We start from the raw sequence: 21,084 nt of genomic DNA on the forward strand, positions 1-21,084 counted from the left end.
AGGCCACTGAGGTATAGTGAACTCATTGTCATGTTCAAGACATCAGTTTGAGATAATCTGAGCGTTGTGACATGGCGAGTCATCCTGCTGGAAGTAACCATCAGAAGATGAATGCACTGTGGTCATAAAGTAAAGGACATGATCAGCAACAATACTTAGATAGAATGTGGCCTTCAAACAATGCTCAGTTGGTGCCAAAATGCACCAAGAAAATATCCTCTAACCAGCAGCCTGACCGTTAATATGAGGCAGGAATTATTCAATGCGTTCATGTTGTTTATGTTTAGGCCAAAATCCAGTTTAGGTGAGCCTGTGTGAATTTTAGCCTGAGCTTTCTGTTCTCAGCTGACACAATTGTCACCTGGTGTTGTCTTCTGCTGCTGTAGTACATCTGCTTCAAGGTTTGAAGTGTTGTGCAGACAATTTTGCCTTTCTGTCATCATGAACCAGTCGGCTCATTTTCCTCTGACCTCTGAGATCAACAAGGCATTTTCAGAACCATTGTTTCCCTAAGGGATGGCTGTGTGTGATAATCTCACCATTTCTTCCCCTTTCTGTCCATCATCTTCAACTTCAGTAAATTGTGCCTAAATACATTCAGTTGCTGTTGTATGATTTGCTGATTCGCTACTTGTTTTTAACAATGAATTGAAAAATTCAAAAAGCTGAACGGTCTTATTTCATATAAATATGAAAAAACTACACATAACTCACCCTGCAGCCATCTGACCACATTTTATATTAGATAATGAGCAATATAACAGTAGCCCCAAAAATCATTGCCAGGCAACCCAGTCCTTTGTAATACTGATATGACCATATTGTAAGTAAAATAAAGATAAAATACCAGTAGATTATTTATCCCTTGGTTGCATTAGAGCAATGTTTCAATGTCTATTGACCAGATTATGGAAGTAGTAACATGCAGCGACCTTTACAAATATCGCCATCCCAGATGGAGATGTGTTAAAAGCCTTAGAAGATATTCATCTTTACACTAGCATAATCTCAAACTGAAAATATTGATGGAGTCACCCAACAGGAAGTATTGAAAATAGCTGTCTGTCTCAGTTCCAGTTGTTTTAACTATTGCTCTGGCTAAATATGGGCAAGTGTAGGCTTGACACCATTTTCTGGTATCCACATTGACATATGAAGATCTCCATGATGTTTTCTTGTCCCTCCCTCTGTTTTGAAGAATGAGAGACACATTATCTTTATACCCCAAACAAACGGAAGGCAAATGGTACTATTTAAATGCTCTTAGACACTGATAAAAGTAAAGAAGTAAAGTACATTAAAAATGCTTCAGTTACAATTATTTTACACAAATTATTAGGGACAAGAGTGTGGCAACTGTGATTTTTTCAATTTTTATTGCCACATACAAGAGAATATGCAACTATAAAAAGGACAATTACAGTTCTCTTAGAAGAGCATTTTGTGAAGGATGTCCTTAGTGAACCCTTAATCTTTTATTTGTAGTTCCACTTAAAATTAGTAATGCAACTTGTCACTAAAGTAAATAACTCATTACTAAAAATCCAATAGCAGTATCTTCTACTTAAGTTTAAAAATACAGAGCTGTTAAAATCGTTGCTACCTTGTTGCTATGATGCATACAACCAATACACATTCTGACCAATTTCATGCAGATCAGAAATAACCCAGGCACAGTGGCTCCTTTAGTCATTTTCATCAGCACGTCTGAGTGATGCGTGAAGGTCGCCATAACAGCTTTGCTACACCATTAATTTTATGTCTGCAAAGAGAAAGATGCCCATGCATGAAAAGAGGAAACAACCCTACTTTTAAACAAGCGTTTTAAAGAGTTTCACCAGTAAACTGATACATTTGAATGATTTTCAAAGCATTTGAACTTTAGGTTCAGACACAGATACAATTCTAAATGATCAAAACTCTAATTATATTATTCACACATTTAAATGCATGGCTTTTAATGCTTACAATGGCAATTCTAAAAGAGATGTATAGAAATATAGCAGCAACCTTTAAACGCATAAAAACCCTTAAAAAATTCCACAAATGTCTTTTTTATTACCATTTCAGGTCATGGAAAAAACTGACAGTCATTGTTTGGTGACTGAAGGAGCCTCACCCATCACTCCTTCTAATTTAATACCTTTTTAAAAACTACAATTGGCAGGGTAACCAGAGCAGGTCTGTTGACTGTCTGCCTCTACAGAGAGCTCAACTAAGCAGCCAGCAGATATCAGGATAGTAATGTGTTGTAACTCTATGAGGAGATGGGAATAACATTTTGCATAATAACAATTCTATGGTTTTGTAAAGGTTTATGCATCAAAATCTAAAAAACAATCAAACAGTGTCACAGATGACATTAGGAAAACCATAAAATCAATATGTTGTAGTATAGAAACAATTATTGCTTTTCTGTTTTAAATGAAAGCAATTAGATCACAATGTACATTTTTGTATTCCATTTTGTTTAGCAAATAGAGAACGTATTCGAAACAGTGGTTTTTCTTCCTCAAAGTTATCACACCAGGAGAATCTCATGGCGGCCCATGCCAATTAACATTTTTTTCAGCTCATTCCTAACTCTATTGAGCCACACTTGGACATGTTTTTAAATGTCCACTTATTGTGCCATTTGTCTTCAGACACTGAGCAATGAGAGACTAGACAAAATGCATCGGCAAGTGTTGTCTGCAAGGATGCCCTCCATGTTTGCTACTGCTGTAACACAAGATCCGTACTTCATATGCATAAACCAAAACACATGGCTAACCAGCTGGTGGGATGCCCTAAAAGGAATGACCGCAGAGGTGAGCATGCTTTGCGGGGAGAAGGTGTGTTTACATTTGTGTGGGTCTGTATGTGTGAGGAAGAAGGGCCAACATGCTTATTCAAGGAAAGATTTCCCCACTGCCGCTCAAAAGGGTTTATCCTTAAATAACCTGCATCAGTTGACTGTTCCATAAGCACAGATATAAATCAACTGTATGAAAGCAGCATGTTTAATTCATATAAATATTGTAATGCGTCTGCAGGACTGTCATTTTAAATGCAAAAATTTATCATTTTTAATTAATCTTGACAAACAAGAAAAAACATTTTACAGAAAAAAAATGTTTTCGCTATTGCACAAAATAAAAATAAAAAAAAACCCTATGACAGGTTTTGGAAGATTAAAAAGGCATCCAATGAAAAACATTATCATAAGAGACAGGATCAAGCCACACAGTTTCCTGTCTTTCTTTGTGTACACTTCTGCCCTGCTTGAGCATCTATCTGAGAGCAAACAGACAGAGAGAGAAGAGAAGGGCACCTTTGACCGCTGGCATCCCCAATCAAAGGTCGCCTGTTGCCAAACTCCCAAACCAAGTTCACAGGAGTTCTTTACTTGCAGCATTCTCGTTACACTGATCGTTCCCAGAAGCGACATGCAGCAAGGGAGCATACAACTCACAAACAAAATCAACAACCAATTATGACAGTTGGGTCTGAGAATAAGTCACTGTGGCTCTGAGAATTAAAGGCAACAAACACAGGTTAGTTTTACCAATAAGCACACCTTTTAGACTACTCATCAATCAGTGAAAAACTGCTGCAGTGTCATTCTGACCTTCTGTAAACTTTAGTATAAACAACATCAGAATATTTTTTTTCCCTCAAGAAAATCACTTAATCATTAATCATTACCAAAATGTAGGATAATGGTCACAAAAGTCACCAATCTGGTAATCAGCAGGTTTAGATACACATAGAATATAAACCCTCTAACTCTCGCCCTGGTAATTACTGGATTTGAACTGGAACTGGAACCGGTAACTCAATAAGGCCATAGCCTCCAAACTAATAATATCTCCTGTCTGGGGAGCAGACCAGCAGCGGGAGTGTTTGGAGGGGAGCTGAGGGTGAGGAGCAGCAAATCTACGCCTGAGGAGCAACACAAGCCCAAATATCTAAGAGATTAGCCCTAAAAAAGGCAAATAATCCCCAGTATGTGCATCAGTTTGTTTAATAAATGGCTAATAAGTATCTGCATTTAGTAACTGTGTGTGTGCGGGTGTTTGCAAAATGGGGGTTGACAGTGCTGTAGGCAAAAGTACAGAGAACTTCCTAGAGTAATCAGACGGACAGCCTGCGGAGCTCATTACATGGAGCGGTCTTGTAATTAAGAAATAACCTCACTGAGAGTCCATCTGCATTATGCTCGCATGCACAGCCTGTGTGCACATATATTACAACTCTGTAAAATCCTCTGCATCCATCAACTCAACTGCACCACGCTTTAACCATTGATTTTATTCTTCTGCCTAAATGGGGTTGATGTTTGATCAATTGTGTCACTAAATCCTCTTATTCCGTAGTAAGTATCTACAGCTCAGCAGGCCAGCTGTCAAGAAGGTGGGAGGCCCTGGGAGGAGGAAAGGAAATGGGGGCAAAGAGTGGAAGAGAGCCAGAGAGGAAGGGAAGCAATCGTTGGTGAGATGGACGGATGTAGTGTGTGATGGAAGGATGGGGGAGGGCCCTGTCCCACTTCCCTTTCACACCACCACACAAACTTAAAATCTGTCTGGTGGGAATTTCAAATCACCAACCAGTAAGAAACTAGGTTTATTTTCTGGACTGACATGCTACTAGGAGTAAGAATTGACTTTTAGATTGCCTATAATGTGATAACACTGGGTAAAAGTATCAAAAATAAAAAAAGTAAATGCAGATGCACTCATCAGTCTGACTGATACTTTTAAAAAGCTGTACAGTATTTCTTTCTTATGTTTTAAATTTGCTCTTACTGTAGTCTCTTATTCCTATTTTTTTATTGTTATATTTCTACCTTTGTGTGAATCTGCATTGTTTCACTTTGCTGCTGCTTCACCTCAATTTCCCCACTGGGCTACAATAAAGGATATGTCTATTCTATTCCTGTGTAACAATATTGATTATTAGTTAGAATATCAATAGTCATACAATGTTGTGACGGCTTAACAGAGATACCAACTTTCCAACTAATATTAGGTCAGTTAAATTTACTTGCCAGCTGCAGTCTGTACACCAAGACTAATTGTGTTTTTCGTGAGTGGAAATACTTCCAAACAGCCAAATGTCTCTGTAGAAGTATAAATTAAGGGAACAGTGTATTTGCCTTTCAGTGAGCTGACATGCAGTGCACAGCAATGGGTGTGGGAAGGGCCTCACTAAGTTAATCTATCCCACAAACAACTAAAGAAACCTAAAACTCTTGTTATACCTTCCCACCAATAACCAGTCCATACCTGATCAGAAGACAGAAATACTGGCTAAGTGAGAACATGATGACGTGCCCTGTCGTTGTATAAACAGTAAAATGTCACATTTTGCCTCAGCAACAAGTGTTTCACTGACAGATCTTTTTCTAACAGAATAAAGCTCTTTTTAAATCCTACCTTGCTGAAAACAGAAAGAAATTAGACAAAGTTTTTTTCTTTTAATAAAAGCACACGGCTGTGAAAACACAACAAATTGAGCTGGTAAACCTCTCTGCCCCCAAAATGTGCCCTCTGGTGAACTCAAACAGATATTCATTGAAAAAAAGTCTCTATAACCCAAACTCTTTATTTTCCAACATCTAAGATTTGACAAAAGGACATAAAAATTTTATTATGTATATATGAAGCACATTTCAAACTGTTTTTCCTCATTTTGCGTCATTACACGTTCAAAGACCTTCCAGAGGGAGAAATATTACACAGAAGCAGAAGCGGTAGATCGATTGCGAGGCCAGGGCTGAGACAAGGACAAGATAAAGATTGTTTTGCAAGTGATAAAAGAGTTTGAAGCTTAAACAAAAAGAGCTAACAGAGAACAGGCTGATCAAGCAGTGCTTGAAAGCAAACAAAAAGCCACACTAAAAGGCTCAATGCAAATCAAAGCATCTGCCCTCGTGGCTGTGCCTGATGAGGTAACTCCTATTACAGGTCCTTCTCAAAATATTAGCATATTGTGATAAAGTTCATTATTTTCCATAATGTCATGATGAAAATTTAACATTCATATATTTTAGATTCATTGCACACTAACTGAAATATTTCAGGTCTTTTATTGTCTTAATACGGATGATTTTGGCATACAGCTCATGAAAACCCAAAATTCCTATCTCACAAAATTAGCATATCATTAAAAGGGTCTCTAAACGAGCTATGAACCTAATCATCTGAATCAACGAGTTAACTCTAAACACCTGCAAAAGATTCCTGAGGCCTTTAAAACTCCCAGCCTGGTTCATCACTCAAAACCCTATTCATGGGTAAGACTGCCGACCTGACTGCTGTCCAGAAGGCCACTATTGACACCCTCAAGCAAGAGGGTAAGACACAGAAAGAAATTTCTGAACAAATAGGCTGTTCCCAGAGTGCTGTATCAAGGCACCTCAGTGGGAAGTCTGTGGGAAGGAAAAAGTGTGGCAGAAAACGCTGCACAACGAGAAGAGGTGACCGGACCCTGAGGAAGATTGTGGAGAAGGGCCGATTCCAGACCTTGGGGGACCTGCGGAAGCAGTGGACTGAGTCTGGAGTAGAAACATCCAGAGCCACCGTGCACAGGCGTGTGCAGGAAATGAGCTACAGGTGCCGCATTCCCAAGGTCAAGCCACTTTTGAACCAGAAACAGCGGCAGAAGCGCCTGACCTGGGCTACAGAGAAGCAGCACTGGACTGTTGCTCAGTGGTCCAAAGTACTTTTTTTGGATGAAAGCAAATTCTGCATGTCATTCGGAAATCAAGGTGCCAGAGTCTGGAGGAAGACTGGGGAGAAGGAAATGCCAAAATGCCAGAAGTCCAGTGTCAAGTACCCACAGTCAGTGATGGTCTGGGGTGCCGTGTCAGCTGCTGGTGTTGGTCCACTGTGTTTTATCAAGGGCAGGGTCAATGCAGCTAGCTATCAGGAGATTTTGGAGCACTTCATGCTTCCATCTGCTGAAAAGCTTTCTGGAGATGAAGATTTCATTTTTCAGCACGACCTGGCACCTGCTCACAGTGCCAAAACCACTGGTAAATGGTTTACTGACCATGGTATCACTGTGCTCAATTGGCCTGCCAACTCTCCTGACCTGAACCCCATAGAGAATCTGTGGGATATTGTGAAGAGAACGTTGAGAGACTCAAGACCCAACACTCTGGATGAGCTAAAGGCCGCTATCGAAGCATCCTGGGCCTCCATAAGACCTCAGCAGTGCCACAGGCTGATTGCCTCCATGCCACGCCGCATTGAAGCAGTCATTTCTGCAAAAGGATTCCCGACCAAGTATTGAGTGCATAACTGTACATGATTATTTGAAGGTTGACGTTTTTTGTATTAAAAACACTTTTCTTTTATTGGTCGGATGAAATATGCTAATTTTGTGAGATAGGAATTTTGGGTTTTCATGAGCTGTATGCCAAAATCATCCGTATTAAGACAATAAAAGACCTGAAATATTTCAGTTAGTGTGCAATGAATCTAAAATATATGAATGTTAAATTTTCATCATGACATTATGGAAAATAATGAACTTTATCACAATATGCTAATATTTTGAGAAGGACCTGTAGTTCCTGGAAGTTGTCCCATGTTACACCGGAGGACCACAAAGAAGTGAACACAAGCTCATTCTGTGACCCAACATGTTTCACAGGGCAACATGACTGCTGGACTTCACAGCCAACAGCATTTGTGATAGAAGGAAGATTATGGCTACAATTGAAGAAAGAAGAGAATACTGATAAAAGGTTTCTTAAAGAACACAAGATGAGCTGAGCTTCACAGCATCACCCCAGAAAAACAGATTAGTCACAAAACTTATTTATTGCATGGCAGCTTTTACACAGATGAGCCTTCGAATCTGGTCTGGAAAAAGCAATATTTGACTTTTTTGGAGTAAGAAAACCCAACGAAAAGCAACAGATATTGTAGTTGCAGATGATTAAGCTCCAATGCAAATAAGTTTGTGATAAAAGTATGTGACGAATTAGCAGAGTTAAGTTTCATTTATTCCAAACCTAGGCAGTAAAAAATGCATTAATTACATTGTACCTTATAATAAAGAGAGATAAAACTAACACAGTCTCTGTGACGTTGTACTGAGCCACAGCTGTGCTTTAAGATAAAAGCTGAAGTCGGACAAACTAATGGTTTTAGAGGATATAATCCTCAAAGTCAGTCAGTCAGTCATTTTCTACTGCTTATTCCATAGTGGATCGCAGGGGAGCTGGTGCCTATCTCCAGCAGTCTATGGGCAAGAGGCGGGGTACACCCTGGACAGGTCGCCAGTCCATCGCAGGGCAACACACAAACAACCAAGCACACACTCATTCATACACCTAAGGGCAATTTAGAGAGACCAATTAACCTAACAGGCATGTCTTTGGACTGTGGGAGGAAGCTGGAGTACCCGGTGAGAACCCATGCATGCACGAGGAGAACATGCAAACTCTGAGCAAAGAGCAAACATGCAAAAAGACCCCCGGTCGGGAATTGAACCCAGGACCTTCTTGCTGCAAGGCAACAGTGCTACCAACTGTGCCTCCATGCAGCCATAATCCTCAAAGTCATCAGCTTAAACTGAATGACAGACAGAAACATAGAAAACTGCATATTCAGTTGTGCTTCCTCTGGACATATGTGACACACTGCCAGCAAATTAAAAAAACACAACTCATAACACATAAACAACAACACCAAGTAATCCACATCGGTCAGTGTTTATAAATGCAAACGAAATACCAAGTGCCACTAAGTATATATGTGAGATTAGGGACACTGAAGTTTAAATAGTATACAGTACAGACCAAAGGTTTGGACACACCTTCTCATTCAAAGAGTTTCTTTATTTTCATGACTATGAATATTGTAGCTTCACACTGAAGGCATCAAAACTATGAATCTGGCGCAGCACCCCATCACTATCCTTCTTGGTCAAATAGCCCTTACACAGCCTGGAGGTGTGTTTGGGGTCATTGTCCTGTTGAAAAATAAATGATGGTCCAATTAAACGCAAACCGGATGGAATAGCATGCCGCTGCAAGATGCTGTGGTAGCCATGCTGGTTCAGTATGCCTTCAATTTTGAATAAATCTCCAACAGTGTCACCAGCAAAGCACCCCCACACCATCACACCTCCTCCTCCATGCTTCACGGTGGGAACCAGGCATGTAGAGTCCATCCGTTCACCTCTTCTGTGCCGCACAAAGACACGGTGGTTGGAGCCAAAGATCTCAAACTTGGACTCATCAGACCAAAGCACAGATTTCCACTGGTCTGATGTCCATTCCTTGTGTTCTTTAGCCCAAACAAGTCTCTTCTGCTTGTTTCCTGTCCTCAGCAGTGGTTTCCTAGCAGCTATTTTACCATGAAGGTCTGATTCACACAGTCTCCTCTTAACAGTTGTTCTAGAGATGTGTCTGCTGCTAGAACTCTGTGTGGCATTGACCTGTTCTCTAATCTGAGCTGCTGTTAACCTGCGATTTCTGAGGCTGGTAACTCGGATGAATTTAAACTTAAAGTGTACATTTCTGTTGTATTTCCTGTATTAAGGAACCTGTAGCATGCTGTTTTTCTTTTAGCAGCCCAGATACCGTCAGCAATTCTGTGAGGGTAAAGAACTGGGCCCATATTCACAAAGAATGCTAAGACTAAAAGTAGCTCCTAGTGATGGTATTCTAAGAAAAATCTTTAAATTTATCAATTTCTAAGATTTTTCTTAGAATTTTACCTCGGCAAGATAAAAGTTATTAACGAAGCATCTTAGGCCTTAAGAGAGCTCCTAAAGTGAACAAATATTAAGAGTAGTGAGGAGGACTTCAGTGAGCCTAAGAGTGTCTTAAGCAGGCAAGATGGCAGAAAGAGAGAGAAAGAAGAGATATTCTCCATACAATAAACAACAGCGAATTAATAAAACCCTACCAGCTCGATCGCACAGGGATCCACCCCCTAAACAGGCGAGTAAATGAGCACATAACCTTATATAACAATCATACAATTATGAATATAGAGATAAGATAAACCTTATCATCCCCCTATGGGGAAATTGAATAGTTCCGGCAGCAGGACAGGTTAAAGGTGCACCTCTAGTATTGTAATATTAGAAAAGATAAATAAATAATAGAAAACAATAATGAATAACCATGAATAAACAATATAGTACAGAAGGATTTCAACATTATTTACAGGCTGCAAATTGCTTTCAAAAATAAACATTTGCAAACAATTGAAAACACTATATACATAGAGGGAAGATGTAAATAAGGTGAATATGTTTTTGTTGTATTGTACATGATGATGTCAGTAGCCTAAGTCTAAATGGTCATCAATACCTCTCTGTTTGTGAATAAGTTCGCTTGTGTGCTGCTATCACCTCTCTAGCTTCTGATTGCAGCAGGTACCAGAGCTGCTCACATCACAGGGTGGTGCGTGAAAGCAGAGGGACAACACACCGATCTGCTCGGGAATGAGCTCCCAGTCTGCCTCATTAATAACAAATAGATGAAATAGTAAATTCACCAGCATGACGAGTAAACATAGGCAACAATAGGCAAATCAAAATAATGATGAGCATGTAAATAAGCTACGTTCAAGAATTTTAATGCTGTGTGACAATTGATTTAAGTTTGCTAAGTTTCATCATCATGATTTACACATTTCTGAATCCAGTCTAAATTCTATGATCGGTTAATGTCTCTCCATTGATTACTAGGAGCACATTTGTTTTATTTTTTTGTCTTTTGCAACAACCAATCGCAGCTCTTAGAAGACAGCGTCACACCGAGCAACTGGGTCAACCACGCCTCCTCACTAAGATAGGAATTTCTGTCGTCTCTTTGCTCAGAGTCACTCTCTGCAGCAAGCTAAATAATTTTTAAGCTGAGACTCCTTGGCAGGAATTTTTACGCTAAGATATGAGCTCTCTGAGAGGACTTTGAGAATTTTTGTAAATATGGACCCTGGTCCACTTTTCCAGTACCAGTACGAAAGCCACATTTCTCCTCCTGTATCTGGGGTTTAACACCGCCGTTGTCCCAATCCTTCATGCGACTTCAAAGAGCCTTGTCAACCATGACTGTCCCACAATGTCCAGAGCCTACAGAGCAACTCAGGCTGACTCTCATCCACACCTGGCACATTTTTCCAAGTCGTCATGATCCTTCTCCACGGTGGACATGGTGACTGGATTGAGGAGATCCTCAAAGTGCTTTTTCCACTGCCCAACAATATCCTTAGTCCCGGTCTGCAGTTCTCAGAGCATATTCTGAGTCACCGAACGGTTTTCCAGAACTTACTTGAGGCCATCTGATAAATCTGTTTCTGATTACAGATAGCTGACTTCCTATTATAAACTAAATACAAATCATTTCAAATCCAAATATGCCAGGGGTATGAACATTTTGGGCTTAACTATAAATAATGTGATACCATGGTATTTTTACACAAGGTTGTCATATCGTGAGAATCTCATACAGGCACAAGTCTCATCATTAGTTGGCGTTAACGACATTAAGAAGATTTGTCTGGATTTTGGTGTGACTGGCAAATGAATAAAAGAAAAGCTCACCCCGAAAGCCAAGCTCTCAGTTCACCTGTATGTCTACCTTCCAGCCATCATCCTTGATCATGAGATGTGGATCAAGACCAAAAGGAGGAGATTCCACATTCAACCGAGAAGTGCAGTGCTGCTCTTCCAGATTAAAAGGAAGTCAGCTGAAGTAGTTTGGGGCATCTCCTATTGAAGATTTTCTGGGAATGACCACTGGGAAGAAACACTAGTGCAGATGAAGAACTTGTTGGAGGGGCTGTAAATCTCTTCTGGCCTGGGATCCCCCAGAATGAGCTGCACGCAGAGTGTCGCTGAGCAGAGGGATGTCTGGGTTTCCCACTTGGACCAGATCCCTCTCCAATCTCATCTTGGATGAGCGGAAGACAATGGATGAATGAATAAACAAATGGATAAACAAAAGGACAGACGGATGTCTTTTCTCATGCTTACTACCTCCATTAGTTAGTTGAACAGACATTTTCTGGCAAACATTTTCTTTTTCAATTGCCACTGTAAGAAAGTACAAAACATAAGAAATATGAATATAAGTGTAAATTATTTTGGTATTGTAAAAACTAAGCACACTACAGAATATATTTTAGTGTCTAACAGGTACAATTCGCATCTAAGCCGCATTTAATCCTCAACTTCATAATGATATGGATTTAATCACAGCTCCGTCAAACGTCCAGATGTGCTCTCAGCAGAGATGAGACCAGAACAATCTGCCCTCCCACCATCAACAAAGTCGCTCTTAACCCTTGAGACTCCAATAAACACCCTTGTGTTTACACTTGTAAACTGGAGTGATGCACCAGCTCCCCTCAAAGGACACTTGAGAGTACAATAGCTCTCTGTTATCTATACTACTCACAGATATAATCACACACACTAATAAACAGTGAAGCACGTTCGAGTGAGTGAGCCCTGGCACATCCTAGCCCAATCTCAGTAAGGAGAAATAAGAGGAGTAAAGCGAATCCGCCAATAGAGGGACTCAGACTGACAGACAGTGGAGACAAACCAAGATGGAAGGGGGCTAATAGGAAGGAACAAGTGTTGAGAGTTAAACAGATAGTGAAGGACAAGGCAAAGAGAGCTGGAAGTGTCCTTTAAGGTTGAGTGACATCCCCGCTGAACACATGTGAGACCTCAAGTGAGTCACAAGCTCTCAATTCTAGCAGGAAACAGCAAAGCCTCGTAGCTGTCACAACTGGTTAGAATTATTCAATGGTTTAAAAAGCACAAACATGGGCTTATATACATTAATACCAGAAAAAAGAGATTTTAACACAGGGAACTGTTATCACTAAAGATCACAAATGGTAGATATGAAGTATGGCAGATTTAAAGATCCAGTGATAGACATGATGAATGCAACTTAGAATTAAAGGAAGGGGCTTCTTTCAAGATGCACAAATACAAAACAACAAGAAAAATCCAGCTACTCACAGTAATCACAATCCATTTTCCTCCTAGGGCTGCCTCCGGTTTCAGGTAAAGAGATGGGGTGCCACATGCCTAAAACACAAACTCAAATTGTGGATTCCCAATCACATACTTTCAAGGAGAGAACAGGAAGGAAAGGCTCCATGTGGAGAAGGAGGAGCTGTTTTCAAGTTGGTAATGCCAGTGGGGTGTGGCACTTCCTAGCAAAAGCAGGTGGAGCCACCGGCGCCAGTTATAGGATTACCCAGATTATCCTACCACGGAGATCAATCCCACAGGAACAGTTTTCTGGCTGACTGCTGCACAAATCAGCTCCTCCACCACCCACTCAACTCGTGTCTGTCTCTCTCTACATGGTTCTGTGGCTATGCAGACACCTGTTGTAGTGGCATGACCAGGGTGTCAAGCGTATAGAGAAGTGGGGGTCAAACTTAAAAAGAGTCCAGAACAACAAGGAGACTCCGATTACTAGCTCGTAAAAGGGATCAACCCTGGAGACCATGTAAAGACACTGCAGAGAAACTCGATAGCTACCAGTGGGTTTTTTCAAATGTCAAGGACATTTCTATAATATATCTTGTTTTATTGTGGAGATTGAACATAAATGGGCTGAGAAAGTGAAAACATGGGAGCAGATATTATTAAAGAATTTTCTCTTTTATCTTTCTCCAAGCATCTGTAATCTCCCATTGAGCCATAAAATAAACATAACAGCATGTATGCTGAATGGTATTACTGATGGCATGGGGTGTTCTTCTTGAGTTCTGTATTGGTATGTTTGTGTCTTTAGCAAGTGTTATGGCATTCCAGGATGTTAAGAATTGTGTTTTTTCCAAATCTGTAGGACAGACAAAAAAACGTGCTGCAAAGCGAGAACCTTGATGCAAACACGGGCCAAAAATACACCTTAAAGGCAATGGGGAACAATACCTGCCAAATCCTCAGGGAACCTAAACAAACTGCAGCCAGAAGTATGCAATATGATCCTCGTTTAACTACTACTTCAACAGGAAGAGGGATCTTGTTTTAATGAAACAAACGACACAGAAAAGAGTCATTTGTACACAATTCCAGGAGCCCCTTAATTTACTTTGGCATGCAAGCACATCATGTGATTAACCACCTGACCCAAGCCAATAAATGTGAGGTCGGCACTGATTTTAGTCTGCAGCTGCTCCATTTTAACTAATCCTACGCACCTATCGAATGTTCATCTTCTGAATTAAACTATAGTTGTGAAATCTTGAGAAGCATTCACTGATATATGTGCATCTCTTTCTCTCTGCGTGATTCAACAGTTTCCTTGTGCAAAACACCTGTATGACACTGGATTGACTGATCACACGTTACTTGAAGGAGAGACTCCGGTAACCTTATAATCTTGGTGACAGTAGTTGGGTTGGAAAATCGGTCGGCAGCCGGGCAAATGAGAAAGAGAAAACACGAAAGAAGAAGCAATTTTCACATTTAGCAAACCCTACAGGAAGAAATTAAGATAATCTTTTGTTTCCTAAAAGTGTCCTGTGTTTTGATAGTGTGTCATGGCCCACATAAAACATGTCAAATCAACTCCTGAGAGCCCTAATTAGAAATCAGAGATGTAACACGGATTACAAAGACATGGGAAGAGGATAATTGGCATTGCTAAATTTAGGTTACACTCTTAATCTTAAATCTAAGTTTAAAATATTATAATCAGCGCACTCTAACCTCAGGAGGGAAGTACTGCCCACAAGAGTGAGCAAAATAGTAAAAGATAATTTGATCTCTGTTTGATCACTCTAGCAAATACAATGCTATTTTAGTTCTGAAACAACAAAAATAAAATATCCTCTTAAGTTTATTAGCTAAATTAATGTTTAATTTTACCAACAGTTTTGGAAGTTTACAGTATTAAACATTTTGGTTTTAGGCACCAAATCCACTAATTTAGAACGCTAAATTTTGAGTCTATCTACAGAAAAAACGAGTAGCACTGACAACCAATGTGTCTACGGTTTTGACCATTAAGGTAAAAAACATATTTATTACTGCAGAGGACTAAATGGACTGCTTGCAGAAAATGACAGTAAATTTACATAATTTACAGATTGATGCAGGTATAACATAAGTTCTATTGGGACCGTTTCTATTTTGCTTTTTATAAACAGTATTTACAAATATTGGTCATTATACCAAAGTTTTTAAAAGTTATGGTTTTTCATTACATTGAAGCTTTTGTCCTAACATTCCTGTGGTTTAAAGTCCCTTTAATGAGAGAAATTGCATAGAGTGAGGGCTATCCTTCCACTATATGTTGCTGTACACTGTCAGTCAGCTGGCTTGAAGAGGGCTAGACAACATTTTCCCTCACTTACAGAAAGATTACAAAACAAAATGGCATGGGAGCTACTGTAGCACCACCTATCTGATTCCTATTAAGGTAACGCTGTTATTAAACTAGAGCTAACAATCTACAATTAAGCCTGAAAATTATTTATACCCCTGGCAGATTTATGTTTAACGTTATCTTTACATTTTGATAATGTACCAATACATGTTTATTTTAATAAGAAACGATAATAAAGTTTTTAAGTGGCCCAGCTCCTTCCAATTTGTGGATGGAGCTATAGATTAGGGTGATGGCAAGGCGGCCGTCCAACTTCAAAGACTTTGGGCTCGTTACCAAAGATATATTGTCCAAATACCGGTAACATGTGAAAAGCTTCTTTTATTTCAAAACTGATACACTTTACTTCATTAATGAATGAAAATGGTTTAAAACACATTTCCCAGGGGTATGAATCATTTTGGGTGTACATGTATGAGCGATGTGTCTGTAAACCAGCTGAGTGCCAGCTTGGCTAAAGAAGGAGGTAGCCTGACTAATAGTTAGGTCCTATTGGTTTGTGTGTCACTCTATAACAAGCAGAACAGCCAAACTGTACAATATTCACTGCAATAAGCACTTGAAAACTACTAATAACTTTTGCAGGTGTTTTATTCTATATATTTATTTATGTCAGTGGCAGCCATGGTAATACCTTTTGCTTTCTGTTTTTTATCAAAGCAAATAGATCATGTTCGACATTTTTTGTTTTGTTACACTGAAGCTATGGTAATTTTGTCAGTTATTACACTGTGAGAATCTCATACCGGCTTGTGCTAGTTAGAAATATGGGGGAACATTACATCAAGATACTGTACATGAAAATGGCAGTGAGACTGAGAGTGGCCTTGCCTCATTCGCCCAAACAATATAACCATCCTGTTTCTTCTGCAACACCCTGAAGATTAAACATCACCATACTGTAAACATGACAAAAGCCACTGAGCTTTTAGTGTGTTTCCGCAAAAGTATTTTTACTGCATATTTTCTGAAATTAGTTTGAGAGCCTGAGTGTGAATGTGCCAACAAGGGTTTTGCAGGAACAGCACAAATAAACAAAACTATGCTAATATCATGTAAAATTACAAATAAAACATAGTTTCATGCTATCTTTTCTGTTTTTGTACTTTCTTATAAAATCATTACAAAAGAGGGAGAATTTTTTGTTCCGTCATTGTCTTTCAGCCTATATTGCATACTGAAACTAATAATTCAGTCAGCTATTTTTTTTCTGACATCATGTAGCAATTATTTCTGTACTCTCTTCATTTTTCAACTCTGAATTTCTTATGTATGTTTCCTTGGAATTTTCCACTTAAGAAACCATTTTGCAGACACACCAGCAGCTGGAGCTAGGAATGTACACCTGCAACCGTTTAAAAACATTAATCAAGCTACTGCACAGCTGCTCAGTTGATTGAAAACTAAATCCCGACAAGATCAGAGAGATGTAAAAAAAAAATCTCCATCCATGAGTTGATGTGATTGTTGTTACAGTGTAATTAGCAAAATAAATTTGCTAAAACCTTTCATCACAAAATACTCCTGCAGCCCGTGGGTCTTTCCAGGTTCTCAGCTTGATTAAAGCTGGAATTAAATCATGGCTATGACCTTCTTCACTACTAACTAATTACTGGCAATTAGCCCAAAGAATGGCCTCCTTACGCCCCGTATTTTTTCCCTTATTCTCTACTCACAATCTACACGTACTCGCACAAAAAGACATCTGAGTCTTTACACAAACCTACACACACCCAATGAAAAGCACTACAAAGAAATACCCATTGTATATATTGTGTGCAAGTACACGTGTTGGCACTGAAGCATTGCAGGTCTCGAGCTACAGAGTGCTTGAGCAAACACTTGTGGAAAGCCACACCTTTCTTACCTGTGTGGTTTAATCTCTCTGTGGGATCTGTGCACGACTCAGCATTACAGCTCACATACTACAACCCACATTCTTCAGTTCATGTGATACCGTCACTGTCGTTCAGTGAAATATGCATAAAAAAATGCATGAACGGCAAAGATTATTGCATGGGCATATCTATGCATGCACAAGGAGGTGAATCAACGACCCGTGGAAAGTGATGAGCATTCATATCAACTGGGATGACTTCTTCTTCCAACCTCCATTTCCCTTTTGTTTGGCTCCCTTCACTCTTCAATCCTGTTCTTCTCTCTGCCCTGACTTCCTCGATCTGCGAGCTAAATAAGTTGTCACCGTCAAAAAACAGCAAGACGGTCCTCGTCAGCTTGTCTAGAATCACTTCCACTGACAAAAAATAAAAATTGCTGAAGTGCAGAGAGACAGAAAGAAGGAAAAAAAATGCTGATTCTATAACTGCTGAGCCCCGGGCAGGCCTGTGTGAAAACCTGCTGAAACATAACATGTCTGTGAAAAACTGAGGAAAAGGAAGATCACGAAACAATCCCCACATAATCACTGGCTTGTTTCATGACTCCACATGCCTTCGGCTTCATGCTTGTAACAGATTACAAAGGCTGACCATTACAGAGTTTAGAAATGAGCACAATTTAACTCCATCATGCGCCTGAGCGTGTGGGCTCTCAATGCGAAAATATGCCACAAATCACAGTTGTGAGCCAAGACAAAGAAAGGCTTGACTTTATCTCTAAGCTGTTTTTGTTTTTCAGACTGCTGCGCTATATAACCTAGCACTTAGAAATATAAGTTCACCATTTTTATTTTGAGGAAATTTTCTACGCGCAAATTTAACCACAACTCTTTGAAAAAAGCAGCATTTAAAACTCAAAAAATTATGATTTTGAGAAGTTTCCCTTGGGGTGGCAAATCACAACTGGGAAAACATCAGAAATGTATTGAACCGATATCTGAAGCAGAGCAGTTGAACACATTCGCCTGATTCTTCAAATCTCCCTTCTGCCTGATCAGAAACAGACAAAAACATATAAGTGAAGCCCCTGAGGGGGGCTGCTCTGTTCCTTCTGTACCATGGGTTTCCTTCCCTACGAGCTTTCCCATCCAAGTCTCTGTCATTCCCTGAGGAGCTGCATTCATTATGGAAACAATTTTCAGCCTCACCAAGTAGTCCTGAGATATCTGTGATAAAATAACAGAGCGCCAGTTACAGTGCCTTGCAAAAGTATTCATAACCTTTGAACCTTTCCACATTTATCATGTTGCAACCACAGATTTCAATGTCTTTTGGGGGATTTATCCAATACACCAACATAAAGTAGCGCATAATTGTGAAGTGCAAAGAGAAATGGGGTTTAAAAAAAATCTGACAGGCGTGGCATTTTGTTGCTTTGATGCCCCTTAATAAAGTCAACTAATCAATAACTGGAGTCCACCTGAGGCTAATTGACTCTTTGTATAAGTATAGCTGTTTTATGGGCGCCTCAGAGGTACAACTTATGGCCGTCCACCTTAACTGTCAGTTTAGGTGGACGGCCAGCTGAGAAGCAGCAGCAGAGGAGCAGGAAAGAGGCCCATGATAACAATGGAGGAGCTGAATAAAGCCACAGCTCAGGAGACATAATCTGTTAGCAGGAAAACCCTACGCCATGCACTCTACAAATCTGGTCTTTATGGAAGAGTGGTGGTGTTGAAAGAAATCCACGAGAAGTCCTGTTTGGAGTTTGCCATAAGCCATGTAGGGAACACAGCGAACACGTCAATGGTTAGATAAGGTGACAACTAAACACTCTGCCCTACGTGCAGAATGTAAAGACTGCAGATCACCCTGAACGGACCATGGAGAAACATGGTGGTGGTAGCATTTCTTTAATAGGGATGGAAGAGGATGTGAAAGGGAAGATGAACGCAGCTCAATACAGGTCAACACAGATAGAAAATCTGTTTGAGGCTGTGCTTGAGCCGTACTGCAGATGAATGAATGTTTCAGTCTTGCAAAACTGGTGGAGACATTGCCCTAAAGACTTGCAGCTGTCATTAGAAGGTTGTTGTAACAAATTTCAAAACCCATGTATCATTTTCTTTCCACTTTACAATTATGGACTCCTTCATGTTGGACGTTTGATAAAATGCCAATAAAAATAAATTACGTTTGTTGTTGGAACCTGTTTCCCTGTAACAGTCTAGGGACATATTTTCTTCTCCTATAAGAAGCCCATACTTTTCCACTGCTGTAGTTGAACCAGTGTGTCATTCTGGGTGGAAAAAAATACATCACGTGATAGTTGAAGCATGGGGTGTTTCGGTCAGATTTAATAGTAATTTATTAAAGACTCGGTTTAACATTAAATATAAGCATCTTATTTAAAAATGGCTCAAAGTAGGCCATAACTAATCTATATGTTGCAAACTTCTGGTTCCCAAAGCGGCCACTAAGGATGAGAGAAAAAGCCATCAGCTGGTTCAAGGTTAAAGTCAGAAAGGGTGACCCGAGAGCTGCTTTACTGTGCAAAAGCACATCACAGTGTTTTCCGCAGAGGCTCCAACAACCCACAGCATTGACCAGGGCGCGTCCAGCACGCACGCTCCTCTCTACTACCTCAAAGGGACTTCCAAGTTTGTTTATCTGCAGAAAGCTGACATTCCTCCGCGCAGTTACATGCGGTCCTCTTCGGATCTAACGACCAACCCAGACCAATAAATTGTGTTTCTGTCTCGAACAGTTAAGCAAGGGGACGCGCGACGTGCGCCATAAATTACATAAGCGCAATTAAAGTGCCAACCTCTGACCTTGCCAGACCGGCGCAACCGCGATCACCTGACTTTATGCATTGGCAACAACTCTCGATTCAGCGTCAAACTACTATTTAACAGCTTAACTCAACAGTCGCAGACAAGCCTCTGTAGTTAAAGTCCGCGAACAGCTTCGCTGAGCAGACCTACGGAGAAGACGCCATGAAACGAACCTTCCGAGTCAGAACAAAACGCAAGCAACAGCAGAGTCAACAAGAACACAAATCGCTGCTGAAAGCGCAGGCCTTTACTTACTGAGGTGTAAATATGGATCATTGCTGTCCATAGTGAGCGAGTTGTTGCGTCGGTTTCCTACAGTGGTTGCCGCTCCGCATCCCAGTGCATTCCTCTCTCTCTCTCTCTCTCTCTCTCTCTCTCTCTCTCTCCCAGCCCGACTGAACTCTGCAAGGCGGCTCAGCTCGGCGCGGGGGCCCAGCGAGGGAGGGGGGCGCGGCAGAAAAGGCTTCTCCCAAGGACAGCAGTGGTCTATATCTAGCTCCAGCGCGGGTCATGATGAAACGTTTCTCCTACTCTAACAATGTGTTGTAATACTTTTTTTCATAGCTAAACGTTCATTTTGGCGAGATCAGATACAAAGGCTGTCTCTGAAGGTGTGTTAATAATGTAGGAAACCCCGTTTTAAAGCAACAGCTGTGATTCAGACAATGCAAACACCAAAGTGGAAACAATTTTGAACTGATTTCACTGATTCATACATTGATTTGTCCGCTTTAGCTAAGTAGAAGATATGCTGTGTGGTTGTTTGAAACAACTAGGGTTGCGTAAGTGAACTCAATGCGCAATGCAAGTCTATTCCAAATAAATATCACGCTGACAAATGCTTAATTAATTGTGCAATTATATTTTTCAGTGCCAAGCACTGTTTTTATTCTCCTGCGGTCTTTCTCTGAGTGGGGATTCCTCCTGTGTTTACCTAATTGTTAGTGTGAGTCCTAGTATGGATGCCCCACGCAGCCCCCCACCCCCTCCTGACACCCCTGTTCAGAGTGCGGGGTCATGCAGGGGTGAAGCTCCC

General features: G+C 40.3%; 1 protein-coding gene across 4 annotated transcripts in view; it reads right to left on the reverse strand.

The window, feature by feature from the left end:
- rxrgb (retinoid X receptor, gamma b) overlaps window positions 1-20,549 on the reverse strand; it is a 44,056-nt gene extending 23,507 nt beyond the window's left edge. The window contains exons 1-2 of one of the 4 annotated variants that reach the window (XM_047375897.1): window positions 20,304-20,549; window positions 12,988-13,056 (exon numbers count right to left, since the gene is read on the reverse strand). In XM_047375897.1, coding sequence (XP_047231853.1) covers window positions 12,988-13,056; window positions 20,304-20,334 — 100 coding nt within the window. In that variant the 5' untranslated portion in view covers window positions 20,335-20,549. The remainder of the gene's footprint in view (window positions 1-12,987; window positions 13,057-20,303) is intronic. The other 3 variants (XM_047375895.1, XM_047375894.1, XM_047375896.1) reach the window with 3 other exon arrangements.
- Window positions 20,550-21,084: the final 535 nt, after the last annotated feature.

This window comes from Girardinichthys multiradiatus, chromosome 9 (assembly GCF_021462225.1).
Source record: "Girardinichthys multiradiatus isolate DD_20200921_A chromosome 9, DD_fGirMul_XY1, whole genome shotgun sequence".
In the NCBI taxonomy this organism is placed as follows: Eukaryota; Metazoa; Chordata; class Actinopteri; order Cyprinodontiformes; family Goodeidae; genus Girardinichthys; species Girardinichthys multiradiatus.